At 46.0% G+C, this 20,006-nt stretch overlaps 4 protein-coding genes across 5 annotated transcripts; all 4 read left to right on the top strand.

Moving 5' to 3' along the window:
• On the top strand, positions 1-3,332 carry LOC135438240 (uncharacterized). Of its 2 annotated transcripts, none has more exons than XM_064696473.1 (3): positions 1-635; positions 2,434-2,719; positions 2,779-3,332. In XM_064696473.1, exons 1-2 carry the CDS (start codon positions 217-219, stop codon positions 2,675-2,677), a joined length of 663 nt encoding a protein of 220 aa, XP_064552543.1. In that variant the 5' UTR covers positions 1-216; the 3' UTR covers positions 2,678-2,719; positions 2,779-3,332. The 2 variants fall into 2 exon arrangements, with proteins under 2 accessions (XP_064552543.1, XP_064552544.1); XM_064696474.1 differs by having other exon boundaries at positions 4-635; positions 2,802-3,332.
• A 785-nt stretch (positions 3,333-4,117) lies between these two features.
• LOC135438318 (uncharacterized) lies at positions 4,118-7,686 on the top strand. The gene is made up of 3 exons (XM_064696600.1): positions 4,118-4,728; positions 5,178-6,404; positions 6,470-7,686. Exons 1-3 carry the CDS (start codon positions 4,307-4,309, stop codon positions 7,530-7,532), a joined length of 2,712 nt encoding a protein of 903 aa, XP_064552670.1. The 5' UTR covers positions 4,118-4,306; the 3' UTR covers positions 7,533-7,686.
• A 2,875-nt stretch (positions 7,687-10,561) lies between these two features.
• On the top strand, positions 10,562-12,200 carry LOC135438319 (uncharacterized). The gene is made up of 2 exons (XM_064696601.1): positions 10,562-10,918; positions 10,984-12,200. The coding sequence occupies exons 1-2, from the start codon at positions 10,701-10,703 to the stop codon at positions 12,044-12,046; spliced, it is 1,281 nt and encodes a 426-aa protein (XP_064552671.1). The 5' UTR covers positions 10,562-10,700; the 3' UTR covers positions 12,047-12,200.
• A 3,107-nt stretch (positions 12,201-15,307) lies between these two features.
• On the top strand, positions 15,308-18,865 carry LOC135438377 (uncharacterized). Its single transcript, XM_064696675.1, has 4 exons — positions 15,308-15,992; positions 16,320-16,482; positions 16,568-16,760; positions 16,815-18,865. Exons 1-4 carry the CDS (start codon positions 15,470-15,472, stop codon positions 18,765-18,767), a joined length of 2,832 nt encoding a protein of 943 aa, XP_064552745.1. The 5' UTR covers positions 15,308-15,469; the 3' UTR covers positions 18,768-18,865.
• Positions 18,866-20,006: the final 1,141 nt, after the last annotated feature.

Consider the following 20,006-nt stretch of genomic DNA (forward strand, 5'->3'; position numbering starts at 1 on the left):
AGTTATTGTTATCATTCAGTTCGTTTAATTTCTCTTTAGCAACAAATCAGTTATTCTGAGCTACAAATTTAACATGAACAAAAATGTTCTAAGTATTTTACCAAATTTTAAACACAAAATGCCAAATTGCTTATAAATTACCAATTAGACAAAAACCTAATTAAAAACTAACTCCAATTGACGAAACTTATATAAAGGCATATTTAATTGATAATTATGGAACCACTTAAGCAATGCTATTCGTTCGATATTATTCTGCTGAAATCCAGTCAACGACCACGCGATGGGCAGGAGAACTTATTCACCTACAGCGTCTGCCTATTACATGACTTTGTTGAACTGCCAGAGAACCGTCAGTTTGCAGAATGCTTTCCTTTCAAGGCGCTGGGCAGGTTCGTGGCCAGCCCCTGCGAACTAATTGGTGCACTGACCAAGGGCATCCGCGTGAACGTGTACGAGCATGGCCAGATGTTTGGCCGTGGCATCTGCAGGCCATCGCAGCAAATGCTGCGCCAGCTAGCGCGTCCCACATTCCCGGTGAATGAGGTTCTCAGTGTCAAGTTACTAAAGGACAATAAGCACGTAGCTCACTTAGACCTTAAAATTATGTTCAGCTCTGCCGATCCGGATCCAGAGTAAGTAGCTGCTGCTAAAAAGGATATAATGTTGTTGTGCCAAGTAGAAGGAGGCATCTCCGACCCCATAAAAAATATATATTCTTGTGTGAACGCATCGATCTCAGAACCTTAAAGTAACATATGCAGAAGGAAATTATCATATCTTGTAGTTATCGATAAGAATCGGTTACGAGATTTGGTTTTATAATCATAATTTAAGAGCTATAAGACCTACATAGGCAAAATTTGGTAATCAGCTTCTCATATAGTGTACTAGCGGGTATAACCCGGCCTTACCCGTGGCACGTATGTTATAAAATCAAAAAAGCTTTGAAAATGATTTTAAAACTGATCGGTCGGGATTCAAACAAATCGGAAAACTCTTAAAATTCACCAAAAAAATCTTTGAAATGCATTTTCCTCCGAAGGATCTTTCTTATAGATCTTCGACCCCCATTTGCACCAAGGAGGGATGGATTTTTCAAAAAGTATGAGACAACCCTCAAATGAATTTGAATATAGATCTTTGAAAATGAGTTTGGGGCCGATCGGATGGTAAACAAAAAACTTTTATACAACCGTTTTCCGCCAATTTACCACTGTTGCGGGTGGAATTTTCCAAATCGTCGAAATACGTATTCATTAAGTTCTTATGTAGAGCTTTGAAAATAAGTTTGAAGCAAATCGGAAACAACTTAAAACTTCGCACAAAAAATCTTTAAATCGCATTCCCCACGAAGAAGTTTGAATTCTGCGAAAAGTGTGAAACACGTCTCAAATGATTTTTCTAATAGATCTCAGGAAATGAATTTGAGTGCGAAACGTCACCCACCAAATCTTTGACCTCCATTTCCACCAAGGAGGAATGGATTTTTCAAAAAGTGTGAAACACCCCTTAAATGAATTTAAACATAGATATTTAAACATGAATTTGGGGCCGATCGGATGGTAAACAAAAAACTTTCATACAACCTTTTTCCGCCAATTTACCACTGTTGCGGGTGGAATTTCCAAAATCGCTGAAATACGTATTCATTAAGTTCTTATGTAGAGCTTTGAGAATAAGTTTGAAGCCAATCGGACACAACTTAAAACGCCGCCCAAAAAATCTTTAAATCGCATTCCCCGCGAAGAAGTTTGAATTCTGCGAAAAGTGAGAAACACGTCTCAAATGATTTTTCATATAGCTCACTGTAAATGAATTTGAGCTCGAAACGTCACCCACCAAATCTTTGACCTCCATTTCCACCAAGGAGGAATGGGTTTTCCGAAAAGTGCGAAACACCCCTCAAATGAATTTGAACAAAGATCTTTGAAAATAAGTTTGGGGCCGATCGGATGGTAAGCAAAAAAGTTACATACGAACGTTTTTCGCGATTTTTCCACACTTGCGAGTGGAATTTCCCGAAACCCCGTCTTAACGTGCACCTACATTACATAAGGTAACTACAGTGAAAATTTCAGCTTCCTAGCTCTTACGGTTTGGGCTGTGCGTTGATCACCAATCAGTCAGTCAGTCAGTCAGTCAGTCAGTCAGTCAGCAGTCAGTCAGTCAGTCAGTCAGGACAAACAGTTTTATATATAGAGATACAGATATAATTTGTTTGTTTAAATATCTTCTCTAATTCCTTCATCACACATTTGGGTACCATATTTGTAAGCTTCAAATTACATAAAGTTCGTACTATAAACACCGTTGCCATTAAATAACTACTTAGCACATGAAAAGGTAGCTAGACGTGGGGTTCAGGGTATCTCCTAGACGGCTACTCCCGACTAGAGCACTCTTACATTTTTATATGGGCCTTTCTTTCAGCACCCGAATTCTGCCCGTTGGCTGTTACGATTTCTGCCGTCCGTTGGAGAAGTCCATCAATCCGCGTGACTTCATCTTCACACTGGGTCGCTCGGGAAAATGCCCGGCGGCCTCCTGCATCATCGACGAGCGTTTTATGACGCATGTCGGAGCGCCATTTAGCTGCATGCACAAGAAAAGCCAGCCGACTGGCAGGGAATGTGGTTGTGCCAGAGGCCGATCTGCCCAAAGGTCGCGATCGTAAGCTGCTAAAGAAGGTGCTGATCCATCTGTAGATTGACTAGCTGTGAGTAGCAAGTGTCCGGAATATCAATAAATCAGTGCCAGCAACACATTTAATTAAAGCGATGGCTACCTCTATTCGGTAGGGGATGAGCAACAGAAGCAGCAGCCATTGAAATTTGTGTCGGTGACAACTGGAATATGAATGGTGACCAGAAGTCAAGAGATAGGCATCGGCTGATTGCTGAGAAGGGGGACGCCGAAAGCCACAGTTTGTGGGCACCATCAATGCCTGCAAGTAAATGCGGCCTGGACCGTATTTACAGCAGCTCGCAAGCTGACCCCACAAAAACAAAAGCCGTAAAAAAAATAAAAACAACAACTTGATCGATTAAGAGATCTATCGCATTACGAATAACTTTAAAGAACTGCTGTCGATGGCTTCGAGAAACGTTAGAGAAACCTGATGGCGCTGAATGATTGTAATCGAATGTAATTCAAAATTCCTTGTTCTCAAAAGCCGCTGTTTCGTTTTTAACGCTAACAAGTTATAATTTACTCAGGTTTTGGCATTGATCATTGATCGAGTATATATCATAGAATTTTTTGAATTACAATCATTATATTTTTAATTTTGGACGCTTAGATCTTAAAATAAATGGTAAAAATAACGATTACTTATCAATCTGCAAACATATATATACATTTATGTACGACTAACAGTAGATTAATTTAGGCTCTTATTGCTTTCTCTTCTGTCGTACCCTGAAGTATGATACAGACATTCCATTTCACCATATATATAAATCTATAAATATATATATACAGAAAGCGATTGGCCAGACCGGACTACTACATCATATTGCTGCCTAAAGGAACTTTATTATTTTTATTCCCTTGTGGAAGGCATTAAAATGTTGTCATTAATCGTGTAGCGCACCGAAGGAGACATCGCTGACCCTATAAAGTATATATATTCTAGATCATTACCAACACCAGACTCATATAGCAGTGTCCATCTGTCTGTTTCTATAAATCTATTTTTGGAGTTTTTAAGCTATCGCCTTGAAATTTTGCTAGGTCCGTCCGGATCGGACTTCCGGGTCATAAAGCAGCCATAGTAATGATCGGTCGAAAATAAACTTTCTGTGTGTTATTTCTCTTTATTTATATATCTGACCAAACCCGGCACTTATTTGATTTAATATTTATATGAGCCAAATTTAATCAACATTCAACTACTATGTAAGACTACAGAAAGAACCAATCGATAAATTATTTTTTTATACACTCTTTACCACATATTATAGATACATATGTCATCAACATCCACCGATTTTCTGCAAGTGCATTTAATTTAATATCCAAACATAAGGAAACTTTGTTTTTCTTAAACCTAGCAAGCTCTCTAAAACACAGACAGTTGTATCATATCAAGTTAATTTTGTTATTCATTCCATTTTATTTCTATTTAACATCATATCGGTTTTTCTTAGCTAAAAATTTTACATGAATGAAAATTTTCTAAATATTTTACCAAATTGTAAACACAAATTGCGAGATTGCCAAACTGCGGACAAAAAAAACCAATCAAAAACCAAAACCAATTAAAGCATTAGTTTGAATGCATATGCATATATAGTTGATAATTATGGAACCACTTAAGCAATCGTATTCGTTCGATATTATTTTGCTGAATTCGAGTCGACGCCCACGCGATGGGGAGGAGAACCCTTTCACCTACAGCGTTCGGCTATTTAACGAATTTGTTGAGCTGCCAGAGAATCGACTGTTTACCCAATGCTTTCCTTACAAGACGCTGGGCGAGTTCGTCGCCAGTCCCTGCGAGCTTGTTGGTTCACTAACCACCAGGGGCATCTGCGTGACCATGTACGAGGGTGAGCAGATGTTCGGCTGTGGCAACTGCAAGCCTTCGGCTCTAGTGCTGCGCCAGCTGGCGGATCCCACATTCTCGGTGAATGAGGTTATCAGCGTCGAGTTGCTGAAGAACAAGAAGCGCGTAGCTACCGTAGAAATTAACATCAAGTTCAGCTCTACCGATCCAGATCTAGAGTAAGTAGCAACAGAAAATAGATGCGCATGATCAGGACTGAGGCGCAGGCTGACTCAGTTTGGTCATGCCCGTCTATATATCAGTCGAAAAACGCGTCGAAAGATAAAGACTTATAATTAAAATATATCTTTTCCGTATGGTATGGCAGAACATGTTCTTCTTGTTTTGTTGATATGTCGCCCCATTTCGCTTATATCGATAAAATCTGTTTCTAGAATTGGCCTTCTAAGCATAAAACAGGAGCTATAACAGCTACAGACACATCAAATTTGGTATGTTGTATGTATAGTAAATGCAGATTAAAAGTACTTCATTTTTGGATATCTTTTCAAATTTGTCCATTTATAAGGATAGTCTGCGCTTAAGCATTAAGACACATTTGGATACCTTATTTATTACTAAAAGGTAGCTTTAATTTTTGTAATGTAATATCTCGACTGTCTTTTAGCACCCGATTGCTTCCCTTTGGCTGTTACGATGTCTGCCGGCCGTTGGACAAGTCTGTCAATCCGCGTGACGTCATCTTCACGCTGGGTCGCTCCGGCAGGTGCGCGGCGACTTCCTGCATCACCGATGAGCGTCTTATGACGCATGCCGGCGCACCCTTTAGCTGCATGCACAAGAAGAGCCAGCCGACTGGCGAGGAATGTGGTTGTGTTTTGCGTGGCGTAAAGCCACCGCCAGAGCTCGATCCGACCAAGGACCGCGAGCGTAATCTACTGAAGAAGCTGCTGATTGATTTGGATATTGATAAGGAGCGGGTGCCTACGCCGCCGTCTGGCCACTTTCGTTCCAGGCGCTGCAAGTGTCCGAAATATCCCTCAAGCACCGACAGCGGCACATTTAACTCCAGTGATGGCTGGCTCTATTCGGAGTGGGATGACCAAGAGGAGCAGCAGCCGTCCATATTTGAAGCGCCTTTCACAGCAAAGCAGCTGGAGGAGCTGAAGGAAGCACGGAAACACACGCTGGGGGTCTGTCCAGTCATCAAGCAACCGGAACTAATTACCACCAAGTACACGCCCCCGCTGCTCTGCCCCGTGTGCCATGCAAACATCACCTGGTTGCCTAAGGTGGCCGCCTGCCCGTATTGCGGCTACAAACGATTCGAGATGGACAAGCCCAGCGAGGAGCCGTTCGATGAGTCGGCCACCGCGGCGGAGGTACTGCGCAATCATATTCTCAGGACGCGGCTGGACAGCGAGGAGAATAGCCAGCGGAAGCGTAACAGCTGCGCCAGCATTCCAAAGAGTTCCAAGGACTGCACCTGCAGGACGAGCCGCGTCTGCACGCGCTGCCGCATCCAGGAGCTGTGTGATCAGATGGTCACCCTAAGCAGCACCACAAAGGTCAAGTCGCAACCGCAGCTCAAATCGCAGGAGCAGAACCGGACGCCAAGGAAGACGGCATCAACGCCGTCGCAGCGGCGCAAGCAGCTGGTGGAGATCTTTACAGACATGCATGACGTCTACAGCGACAAAAAGACCCCCAAGCAGCTCACCGACAAGCTGTTAAAGGATTGCGCGGCAATCGCATGCAAGGCCAAGAAAAAGGGTCGTCGCCGCCAATCAGCTGCCATTAAGTGTGCGCTCAAGGATCTCGAGAAGACGTATCCGATCAAGAAAAGGAAACCGAAGTGTGTTAAGAAAGCCAAGCGTCGCATCAAGTCCAAGCGGTGAGTCAGTTGAACCATTCAACACAAACCAGTCCGACCTCATCAATCCTCGTCCCGCCCACTAGCTATACATTCCTGGTGCGCAAGGACAACTCGCGGCAGCCCACCACGCACCATACCTGCGCACGCGGCAGTGGCCGGGTGCCCTGCCACATGGGGTGGATGTGGACCGAAAGTGAGCTGGCACGACATAGATGCTGGAAACCGGGCGCCATCAAGAAGTCCATACGCCAGCTAATGGCCTATTTTCTGCGAGACTATCCCGCGGACAAGATTGGCAATTCACGGTTTCATTATCGCCGCCGCCGCCAGAGCCCCAACCAGCCCGAGGAAGAGGAGCCCCTGATACAGCATCCGACGCTGCACATAACCAAGAAATACGATGAATACACCATCACAATGCGTCCGCTTAAGGATGCCAAGAGTCTTGCCGTGGACGCCAATCCGTATGCGAACATGAAGCCGGTTGTCTTTCGCATCATCAAGGACCCGATTGCCACGGGCATGCGCAACATAAAGATCAGTCTCAAAGACAAGGGCTATCCCGTGTGCAGCTGCCATCAGCCGGTGGCCAGTTGTTTCTGTCGCAGTCACATTGACCAAAAAATAGTCGCTCACGAAGTTAAGCTGTTGAGCGAGGAGCGCGGTTGGCGTGACGTTAGCGACATCTTCGTCTACTCGGATCTCAGCGAGAGCGACAGCGACAACGAATTGGAGTTTGGAGTCACACCCCCCGCGGGTGTCATTAAGCCGGAACGCCGCCGAAAGCCCGATCGGGTTAACTGCGAGACCCAGTACAATGAGAATGACTGGGCCATGCCCACCCAGTATCCACATCCGGCCAGCGCCCTAGTGCAGTACGGCGGCTGTGTGATCGGTGAGCGGAAAGCCAGATTCCCCTGGATCATGGGCAAGGGCTTTGTCCATCGGGAGCCAAAACCACCGAAGATGATCAACAAACCCAAACCGGTAAAGAAGAACAAGGCCAGACTGAAAGGTGGCTACGATGGCGGCATATTCGAGGGTGGGTACGATCCATATCAAGGCAAACGTGTCTGGCACAAATCGAACAAATTGGAACCTAGTCCGTTCTATAATTATAACCCAGGATCAACGCAAACGCGTTGAGCAACGTAACCTAATTGAAATTTTAAGTAATGCTCAAAAAATTTAAAAAATCTGACTCGTTGTGTACTACCTGATCTTAGAAAAGAGAAGTGCTGTAAATAAATGGTCAGTGGTTCCGCACGAAATGTGTGCAGATCTTATGCAAATAAGTAAATGCAGTTTTATATACATATATATCCACTGGCTTAAGTTATAGCAGCGGGATGTTATTTTAGTCTGCATACCAAACATACATACATACATGCAAACATGCAGACGTTTGCACGATGCCGAAGTAAACACGACGTCTCGAAACTGGGCTTCAACTGTGAAGAAGCCAACCACTCATCGAAGGAGTGCAGCTGCAAGCCAAAATGCATTATTTGCATAAGCCACGAGACCGCGAACACGGCACACAATACCCTCAGCAGGGCCTGCCCGTGGTTCATTAAGGCATCACAGCCAACTGCCAAAAAATCAAGTTAATACAAATTAAATTGAACCATTGCAGAGCGGCCCAGGACCTACTCGCCCAAACTATACGGGAAGAGAACGCTGACCTCGCTATCGTCAGCGAACTACAACGGCCCAATCACGATTGCATTTTTGGTGCAGAGCAATTGAGGTGTCGCAGCAATTTGGAGATGCGGAAGCCCACCAGCGCAGCTTACCGACAGAAAAGCAGCAGCCGGATACACTAGAGCCAAGTGTAGCGGAATATATATATATGTATATATATATATATATATATATATATATATATAAAGCTGCTATATTGCACCTAGGATAGAAATCAACGAGTTCGCCGCCATACTGGACAACATCACGAACGATGCATGAACCCGTTCGCCAGTAATGGGGAAGCAGTAAAACAAACCAACGTGGGCGCCTCTTGCTGGATGAGTTTGCAGCTCGCAACGTGTCGCTACTCAACATCGGCAACAGGCAAACATTCAACAAAGCAGGCAGAAGATCTGTCATCGACCTTACCTTTGCTAGCCCATGCCTAGCGAGACGCCCGACTTTGATGGTGTCAGACACACAATGCAATAATAAGCCACTACGCCGACCAGCACAAGGACCAGTACCACCAGCAGGGCACATGTAATCAAGACACGCTCAGTCCAGAAGCGTTGTCGCTAATGGTCGAGAGCAAGCAACTTCCGGCCAGTGGAGATGCCGACCACTGTGCTAACCATATAGCAAGAACGGTAGAGGAAGCATGCAATGCTGTCATGCTTAAAAAGAGAAGGCGGATAAGCAGGCGCAGACCTGTTCACTAGTGGAACCAGCTTATAGAGACGGCTAGAAGCCATATAACCAGACGACGCTACCAACAGGCACACAGGAGACACAATTGCCAGGAGCTGGAGGCCTACAGAGCTCTTCGCCGCCCTTAAGAAGGCCATCAATCGCAGCAAGGACGCCGCGTGGAATTCTTATGTGCTGAAGCCGACGCACAACCCTTTGGAGCAGCCTATAAATTGGTCATGGGAAGAATGTGCAGGACGCCAATAGCCACAAGCGAGGACCAGCTAAGAGCAATTGTCACCAAACTCTTCGCCTCGCAACCAACGCTGCACATGGCCATCACGTATGCCGTAGCGTCGGTTGTAAAATGGACGGACGCAGAGGAGGTGCTACAGGCCTGGATTCAGCCAAACAAGCCCCAGGACCTGCCTCATCACGACCCTGGACGCAAAGAACGCGTTTCATTCAGCTAGCTGAATGAGCATTATACGCGCGCTTCAAGGGCTCCAGATATCGGAGTACTTAATAAGCTTGATAACGGACTACTTCTCCAACCGTGTGCTCCTGTATGACACCTCTACAGGACAGCGTCACCACACTATAACAGGCGGCGTTCCACAAGGCTCAGTCCCTGGACCTACATTGTGGAATGTAATGTACGACGCAGCTCTCCGCTTGGACACCTCAGCAGGCACACACATTATTAGCTTTGCAGACGACATAGCGGCTGTTACGGTCAGCAAGGAGCTGCCTGCGGTTGAGAAGAAAACGAACACCGCTATCCGTTAAGTGGTAACTGGCTCGCGACCAATGGCTCAACACTGGCTGCCGCCAAGACGGAGGCAGTACTGGTCAGCAGCCGTAAGGTAGTGGAGACAGCCACACTATGCGTCGAAGCCAGTCATCAGGTACTTGGGAGTAATGCTCGCCCATCGGCTTACGTGCAAACAACATCTGGAGTTCGTCGGGGTAAAGGCGGCGACAGCTGAGAGTGCAGTAGCCAGGATGATGGAAAATAATGCGGGCCTGCGGCAGAAGGGCAGTCCTGTAAGGCCGCGCAATCGTCAATCATAGATGAGATTCTAGCTGAGGTTTTCATGCCATCTCCCCCTCGTGAAGTGTTACCCATCGGTGGTACTATCCGACGGATACGGAGAGTAGGTTTTTACTGGGTTTTCATACCATACATACCATACATACCATACATACCACACATACCATACATAGCATACATACTATACATACCGTACATACCATACATACCATACATACCATACATACCATACATACCATACATACCATACATACCAGGCATACCATACATACCATACATACCATACATACCATACATACCATACATACCATACATACCATACATACCATACATACCATACATACCATACATACCATACATACCATACATACCATACATACCATACATACCAAACATACCATACACACTATACATACCATACATATATACCATACATATATACCATACATACATACCATACATACCATACATACCATACATACCATACATACCATACATACCATACATACCATACATACCATACATACCATACATACCATACATACCATACATACCATACATACCATGCATACCATACATACCATACATACCATACATACCATACATACCATGCATACCATACATACCATACATACCATACATACCATACATACCATACATACATAACATACATACATACAATTTACATACATTAATGTGTGTGAGAATTTCAACACAACTTGTTGATTGATCGCTAGGAAAAAAATAAATAAATCACCCTAAGCAGCACCACAAAGGTCAAGTCGCAACCGCAGCTCAAATCGCAGGAGCAGAACCGGACGCCAAGGAAGACGGCATCAACGCCGTCGCAGCGGCGCAAGCAGCTGGTGGAGATCTTTACAGACATGCATGACGTCTACAGCGACAAAAAGACCCCCAAGCAGCTCACCGACAAGCTGTTAAAGGATTGCGCGGCAATCGCATGCAAGGCCAAGAAAAAGGGTCGTCGCCGCCAATCAGCTGCCATTAAGTGTGCGCTCAAGGATCTCGAGAAGACGTATCCGATCAAGAAAAGGAAACCGAAGTGTGTTAAGAAAGCCAAGCGTCGCATCAAGTCCAAGCGGTGAGTCAGTTGAACCATTCAACACAAACCAGTCCGACCTCATCAATCCTTGTCCCGCCCACTAGCTATACATTCCTGGTGCGCAAGGACAACTCGCGGCAGCCCACCACGCACCATACCTGCGCACGCGGCAGTGGCCGGGTGCCCTGCCACATGGGGTGGATGTGGACCGAAAGTGAGCTGGCACGACATAGATGCTGGAAACCGGGCGCCATCAAGAAGTCCATACGCCAGCTAATGGCCTATTTTCTGCGAGACTGTCCCGCGGACAAGATTGGCAATTCACGGTTTCATTATCGCCGCCGCCGCCAGAGCCCCAACCAGCCCGAGGAAGAGGAGCCCCTGATACAGCATCCGACGCTGCACATAACCAAGAAATACGATGAATACACCATCACAATGCGTCCGCTTAAGGATGCCAAGAGTCTGGCCGTGGACGCCAATCCGTATGCGAACATGAAGCCGGTTGTCTTTCGCATCATCAAGGACCCGATTGCCACGGGCATGCGCAACATAAAGATCAGTCTCAAAGACAAGGGCTATCCCGTGTGCAGCTGCCATCAGCCGGTGGCCAGTTGTTTCTGTCGCAGTCACATTGACCAAAAAATAGTCGCTCACGAAGTTAAGCTGTTGAGCGAGGAGCGCGGTTGGCGTGACGTTAGCGACATCTTCGTCTACTCGGATCTCAGCGAGAGCGACAGCGACAACGAATTGGAGTTTGGAGTCACACCCCCCGCGGGTGTCATTAAGCCGGAACGCCGCCGAAAGCCCGATCGGGTTAACTGCGAGACCCAGTACAATGAGAATGACTGGGCCATGCCCACCCAGTATCCACATCCGGCCAGCGCCCTAGTGCAGTACGGCGGCTGTGTGATCGGTGAGCGGAAAGCCAGATTCCCCTGGATCATGGGCAAGGGCTTTGTCCATCGGGAGCCAAAACCACCGAAGATGATCAACAAACCCAAACCGGTAAAGAAGAACAAGGGCAGACTGAAAGGTGGCTACGATGGCGGCATATTCGAGGGTGGGTACGATCCATATCAAGGCAAACGTGTCTGGCACAAATCGAACAAATTGGAACCTAGTCCGTTCTATAATTATAACCCAGGATCAACGCAAACGCGTTGAGCAACGTAACCTAATTGAAATTTTAAGTAATGCTCAAAAAATTTAAAAAATCTGACTCGTTGTGTACTACCTGATCTTAGAAAAGAGAAGTGCTGTAAATAAATGGTCAGTGGTTCCGCACGAAATGTGTGCAGATCTTATGCAAATAAGTAAATGCAGTTTTTTATACATATATATCCACTGGCTTAAGTTATAGCAGCGGGATGTTATTTTAGTCTGCATACCAAACATACATACATACATGCAAACATGCAGACGTTTGCACGATGCCGAAGTAAACACGACGTCTCGAAACTGGGCTTCAACTGTGAAGAAGCCAACCACTCATCGAAGGAGTGCAGCTGCAAGCCAAAATGCATTATTTGCATAAGCCACGAGACCGCGAACACGGCACACAATACCCTCAGCAGGGCCTGCCCGTGGTTCATTAAGGCATCACAGCCAACTGCCAAAAAATCAAGTTAATACAAATTAAATTGAACCATTGCAGAGCGGCCCAGGACCTACTCGCCCAAACTATACGGGAAGAGAACGCTGACCTCGCTATCGTCAGCGAACTACAACGGCCCAATCACGATTGCATTTTTGGTGCAGAGCAATTGAGGTGTCGCAGCAATTTGGAGATGCGGAAGCCCACCAGCGCAGCTTACCGACAGAAAAGCAGCAGCCGGATACACTAGAGCCAAGTGTAGCGGAATATATATATATGTATATATATATATATATATATATAAAGCTGCTATATTGCACCTAGGATAGAAATCAACGAGTTCGCCGCCATACTGGACAACATCACGAACGATGCATGAACCCGTTCGCCAGTAATGGGGAAGCAGTAAAACAAACCAACGTGGGCGCCTCTTGCTGGATGAGTTTGCAGCTCGCAACGTGTCGCTACTCAACATCGGCAACAGGCAAACATTCAACAAAGCAGGCAGAAGATCTGTCATCGACCTTACCTTTGCTAGCCCATGCCTAGCGAGACGCCCGACTTTGATGGTGTCAGACACACAATGCAATAATAAGCCACTACGCCGACCAGCACAAGGACCAGTACCACCAGCAGGGCACATGTAATCAAGACACGCTTAGTCCAGAAGCGTTGTCGCTAATGGTCGAGAGCAAGCAACTTCCGGCCAGTGGAGATGCCGACCACTGTGCTAACCATATAGCAAGAACGGTAGAGGAAGCATGCAATGCTGTCATGCTTAAAAAGAGAAGGCGGATAAGCAGGCGCAGACCTGTTCACTAGTGGAACCAGCATATAGAGACGGCTAGAAGCCATATAACCAGACGACGCTACCAACAGGCACACAGGAGACACAATTGCCAGGAGCTGGAGGCCTACAGAGCTCTTCGCCGCCCTTAAGAAGGCCATCAATCGCAGCAAGGACGCCGCGTGGAATTCTTAAGTGCTGAAGCCGACGCACAACCCTTTGGAGCAGCCTATAAATTGGTCATGGGAAGAATGTGCAGGACGCCAATAGCCACAAGCGAGGACCAGCTAAGAGCAATTGTCACCAAACTCTTCGCCTCGCAACCAACGCTGCACATGGCCATCACGTATGCCGTAGCGTCGGTTGTAAAATGGACGGACGCAGAGGAGGTGCTACAGGCCTGGATTCAGCCAAACAAGCCCCAGGACCTGCCTCATCACGACCCTGGACGCAAAGAACGCGTTTCATTCAGCTAGCTGAATGAGCATTATACGCGCGCTTCAAGGGCTCCAGATATCGGAGTACTTAATAAGCTTGATAACGGACTACTTCTCCAACCGTGTGCTCCTGTATGACACCTCTACAGGACAGCGTCACCACACTATAACAGGCGGCGTTCCACAAGGCTCAGTCCCTGGACCTACATTGTGGAATGTAATGTACGACGCAGCTCTCCGCTTGGACACCTCAGCAGGCACACACATTATTAGCTTTGCAGACGACATAGCGGCTGTTACGGTCAGCAAGGAGCTGCCTGCGGTTGCGAAGAAAACGAACACCGCTATCCGTTAAGTGGTAAATGGCTCGCGACCAATGGCTCAACACTGGCTGCCGTCAAGACGGAGGCAGTACTGGTCAGCAGCCGTAAGGTAGTGGAGACAGCCACACTATGCGTCGAAGCCAGTCATCAGGTACTTGGGAGTAATGCTCGCCCATCGGCTTACGTGCAAACAACATCTGGAGTTCGTCGGGGTAAAGGCGGCGACAGCTGAGAGTGCAGTAGCCAGGATGATGGAAAATAATACGGGCCTGCGGCAAAAGAGCAGTCCTGTAAGGCCGCGCAATCGTCAATCATAGATAAGATTCTAGCTGAGGTTTTCATGCCATCTCCCCCTCGTGAAGTGTTACCCATCGGTGGTACCATCCGACGGATACGGAGAGTAGGTTTTTACTGGGTTTTCATACCATACATACCATACATACCATACATACCACACATACCATACATAGCATACATACTATACATACCGTACATACCATACATACCATACATACCATACATACCATACATACCATACATACCATACATACCATACATACCATACATATCATACATACCATACATACCAGGCATACCATACATACCATACATACCATACATACCATACATACCATACATACCATACATACCATACATACCATACATACCATACATACCATACATACCATACATACCATACATACCAAACATACCATACACACTATACATACCATACATATATACCATACATACATACCATACATACCATACATACCATACATACCATACATACCATACATACCATACATACCATACATACCATACATACCATACATACCATACATACCATACATACCATACATACCATACATACCATACATACATAACATACATACATACACATTTACATACAATAAAGTGTATGAGAATTTCAACACAACTTGTTGATTGAACTCTAGGAAAAAAATAAATCAACATAATTAAGTCTTACTTGAATTCATGAAAACCACATAGTAAAGCGTGTTTTTCAATATGCAGCATTGGGGAAATTTAACTAAGTCAGCGTTTGACCAGGAAAATCTCTATGTATAATTACCTAGAATGTAAGAATGCCCCACATTTAACAATAAAGTCAAATCTTCGAAAAAATATTTATTTTAAACTCGAACAGAAGAGAGGCATCCATTGGCATTTAAAAAATTAATTTTAATTTATCAAAAAATTAGTATCAAAGTGTGCGTTGATATTTATATATGGCTTTGTTAAAGCATTTTGTTTGGCAATGTTGCTTATACTCTATTGAAATTTCAACGCGTAGGCTTCCAGGCTCGAGCGAATAAAAATTTATAGCATTGAAATTATTTTTGTGATTTTACCTTGAAATTAACTGTGCAGATAGCCAAATTATAAATTCAATAATTATTGTAGCTGAAGTTCAATTTCGATATGGCAAAGGCGCCGTGCTGTTGGGCATCTAATGAGATGGATAGGGACAAGGAGAACTACATACGCTGTTCGACTAGACAGAATCCTAACGATAAGGATAAGGATACCGACAGCAAAAAAAAAGGTAAAAAGGACAAGGATATGTGCTGCGGCCCAGCATTTCGATTACAAATGGCCAAGGACGCCGAAAGGGATCTGAGCCAGGAAATCGACGATCAGTGTGGCCCTTCGGCCAAGGGCAAGAAAAAGCCCAAGCCCAAGAAGGAATTCTTCCGCTGCTTCACAGCGAACATGATCTGCATGAAGCTCAACATGCCCGGACGTGACTTTGAGTGCCCCAGTATGCTAAAGATAACTGCCAGCATCTGCAAGGGCTGCAAGCCGATCATGTGTGCCAATCGCATTAATGTTAACTGCTTGCCCTGCGAGCCGAGCGCTCGATTCTCCATGCCGCGCGAGTGTCTGGACAAGGAGCTATCGGAGGGCATCACTCTGGCCGTCTCCTACATGAAGAAAGAGATCGGTGAGCGGAAAATCTAAGCGCACTTTCTTAATACACTTTGCCCATTCCAAATTGTTCCATCCTACTCTTTCTTTGAACTGATTGTCCGTTTAAACATGTCGATCTCCGATACTTTAAGAGCTAGGAATAGGCTATCGATAGCAAATTAGTTTATTGTTTTTTATTCGAACACTTTTGAAATAAGAGCTTACACTCTTTTAACTTCCCTATAATCGATAAACATCGATTTCCAGCATATCATGATAAGACACCTAGGCCCCGAAATATGTGAACCGGGTAACTTCCAGTCAAACACTTTTGACTAGAGCACTTTGTTCGATCCCCCAGGTCGTGGTTGCTATGTCTTGCCGGACTCGGTCATACGACGGATAACAGACACATTCCAGGAGGTCGTCCATACCGCCGAAGTGGAGCTGACCTGCAAGGGCTGTACCGTGGGCATGTGCACAGTACGTCTCTCGATGACCATGCGTTGTCAGAACATCGATGAGTAAGTAAGCTCCACGGCTGGAGCCTGGGGGCCGATAGCGCCTGAAATTCAATAGAGTAATGGTCACGGACATGGACCTTTGCAGCGACAACGACGACGACGACGGCGACGGCGGAGACGAATGTTGTGGCGGTATATTGGGGGACACCTCTCAGAGCTTTCCCACCACGTCCGATCCGTGCCAGGGATTCTATGGCACTGACGAACAGTCCGCTGATGCGTCTACCTTTTGTCAAACGTCCAGCAACAACAGGTTGAGATGTGAGGCTGGTCGCGAGGTGAGTAGCTGCATTCGTTCCAGGTCATAAGTTGACAATTTCGAACGGTTCCAGAAGGTGCACAGATTGGTCGATGTGGCTGGACCCTATAACATCTACTCCTGCGCTAAATCCGACAATGGCTGCTTGAAAATAGATGCATCACCTGGACCTGGCGGCCAATTTTCGTTTAGTGCGCGATCCCATTTGGGCGAGGGCAACACGAATCGAATGTGCCTGCCGACATCGGCACCCGAATTGAAGCAGATGGGCATGAAGAGGGGACGCGATTGTCCCATGTGCCACGAGGATGTGTCCTGGCTGCCACTGATTGCAGCCTGTCCGCATTGCGGCTACAAGCCGCTGCCCCACTTCGAGGAGAAGGATTACGATGAGAAGGCGACAGCCAAGGATATACTCGTTGACTTCTTTCAGCACATTGGCAGCGAATCAAAGAGCTTAGAATTGGAATCTTCCAGCGGCTGCTCCAAGACCGGCAACAATCAAGGCTCGGATGTCAAGACCGAGGACGCCTTCGAAACGATTGTCCATGATTATAAATCCCTAAAGCATAGCATCAGGAAATGCAAAAGTGCACAGCCATGTACCAGCTCATCCAAGCGATCGCAGAAAAAGCCGCAAACCGATTTGGTCAGTATCTTCACGGAGTTGAAGAAGATGTTCAACGTTGGCGGCGATGACGCGGAGAAAAATGCAAAGATTAAGGAAATCTGCGATGAGGCCTGCAAGCTGGCCAAGGCCACAAGGAATCGTCGGGCCAGTAAGTCAACCTCGAAAATGTCGGAACCGTGCGGCGTGCACAAAATACGCAACAGGCACAAGATGGCGCACAAGCTGAACGTCAAGTCAAGGGTCTATGCGCCCATGGAGCCACTCACTCATCCGCGACAGGGTCATGTCCACTGTCACGATGACGAGCGCAAGGTGCCCGCCCACATGGGCTGGTTGTGGACGCACAATCCGTTGGCGCAGCGGCCCGGTTGGCGTCCCGGTGCGATACGCCGTTCCATACGCGAGCTGATGGGCTACTTCCTAAAGGACTTTCCCGTGGATACCATACCCATCTCGAAGTATATGTCGTATCACAAGCATAAGCAACCGCCACCACATGATAGGGAGGAGAAGCCAGAGGATCTGGTGCAGGTGCCGACGCTGCATATTGAGAAGAAGAACGACGAGTATCTCATTACGCTGCGTCCGCTCAAGGATCCGGATACGCTAAAGCGTGCCGCCAATCCCTATGCGAACATGAAGCCCGTGCAGTTCCGCATCGTCAAGAATCCGCTGCTGAAGCAGGTGAGGGACATGAAGCGCTGCCTCAAGAACATGGGCTTCAGCAAGTGCAAGTGCCACAGGCCCGTGATGCAGTGCTTCTGCCGCAGCTTCATCGACAAGAAGCAGCTGGTCGACGAGGTGCAGCGGCAGTGCCAGAAGCGCAACATGCCCCACTGTGAGAACGAGCTGGTCCTCTCAGACACCACCGACAGCGAGGCGGAATTTGATTTTGGTGTAACGCCGCCAGCGGGCCTAATGCATCCTGAACGACTGAAGACGGTCCATGTGACCAATACGGAGACGCAGTATAATGAAAATGACTGGGCCATGCCCACCATGTATCCACATCCGCCCAATCCCAATGTGCAGTACGGTGGCTGCGTTCTAGGCGAGCGTAAGGGTAAATTCTCTTGGATCTTTGGCAAGGGCTACGTGCATCGGACGCCAAAGCCTCCAAAGATGCGCAATCTACCCAAGAAGAAACCAAAGAAGAAACTTCCCGGTTCGCCCAAGCCCCGCGAGAAAGGCGGTTACAATAGCGACGCACAGACAAAGAATGTCCCAGAAAGTGCGCACAACGAGAACCAGCCATATGGGGATCGCCTGCAGCGCCTGAACCGAGCTGCCCATCCACCGACAGCCATGCAGTTCCAGCAGCTCCAATCGCGAGTTTCACTCGACTCAAGAAAGGTGCGATTTGCCAACAGTAAAAGCGAAAGGTTCACTACGTAGTCCATCCAAATTTATCATTTTTGATTCTTTTTACGTTTTAATTCAGAAAATATTCTTTTTCGTTTTTCACACAATAAATATCGCACTTTTTTACCCGAGTGACGCGTCATTTTCTTTGGAACGAAAATGTTCGAGAATAGTACAGTGCAAATACTTGTCTTACCTTGATGGTGGAATTTTCAGCTTCGGGCAGAGGGTATTTCTTAGTCGGATATTTCTGTGTTGAGTACAAGTAACTTACCCGAAAATGGATGTACATGCGGTTCTGTTATTGTCATTTCTAACAAGAAAGAAGGGCTATCTTCGACACGCCAAAGATTTAATACTCTTGCAGACCCAACCTTTTCATAATGCTCATATTGCTTTGCCCGTATCTAAGAAGCACAGGGAAAATAGTTAATGCCGAGTATGGTTAAGATATCTTAAAAAAACAAAAAACTTCCATACAACTTAATTTTCGACCGATCGTTCCTATGGCAGCTATATGATATAGGGGTCCGATCTTAAAAGGATTTTGCATATGTATGAGGAGCATAGTAAAACTAATAAATGCCGAGTTTGATCAAGATATCTTGATAAACAAAAATGTTTTTCATACAAGAACCTAATTTTCCACCGATCGTTCCTATGGCAGCTATATTATAAAGTGTTCTGATCCAGCTGGTTTTGACATATGTACTGCGTGCAACAGAAAGAGGGACTTTTGAAAAGTTTCATAAAGATAGCTTTAAAACTGAGAGACTAGTTCGCATAAAAAAAGACATACAGACAGACGGACATGGCTATATCGACTCGGCTGTTTAAACTGATCAAGAATATATACTTTATGGGGTCGGAGATGTCTTCAATGCGTTACACATTTCACGGCAAAATAATTATACCGTCTGCAAGGGTATAGAAAGGTGGAAGACGTACTTTTATTTATGTACATCGCAGAAAGAACAAAATAGAGAGTGGATTAGAGTAAGATCAATAGAAAATTAGAAAAAATAGGAGAAGAGAGAGAGATGGAGAGATAACTCGAAAAGGTAACTAGAATGAGAGTATGTTAATTCTTGGTCCATTTGGTATTAGAGAAGAGCATAGTAAATGGCCTGGGCCAAGTGTTATCTTTAAATTTTAAACATCAGTTTTTCACCCATTTCCCGCCTGTCGAAAAAATGTAATTGTTGTCCTACTTCCTTGGACACTGCAAATCTTCGTAAGGCATAGTGGACTTCAATATCTATGAAAGTTGAC

The sequence above is a fragment of the Drosophila montana genome, unplaced genomic scaffold (assembly GCF_035044405.1).
Source record: "Drosophila montana isolate Dmon_TW-CO22-7 unplaced genomic scaffold, ASM3504440v1 contig_3848_1, whole genome shotgun sequence".
NCBI classification, from domain to species: domain Eukaryota; kingdom Metazoa; phylum Arthropoda; class Insecta; order Diptera; family Drosophilidae; genus Drosophila; species Drosophila montana.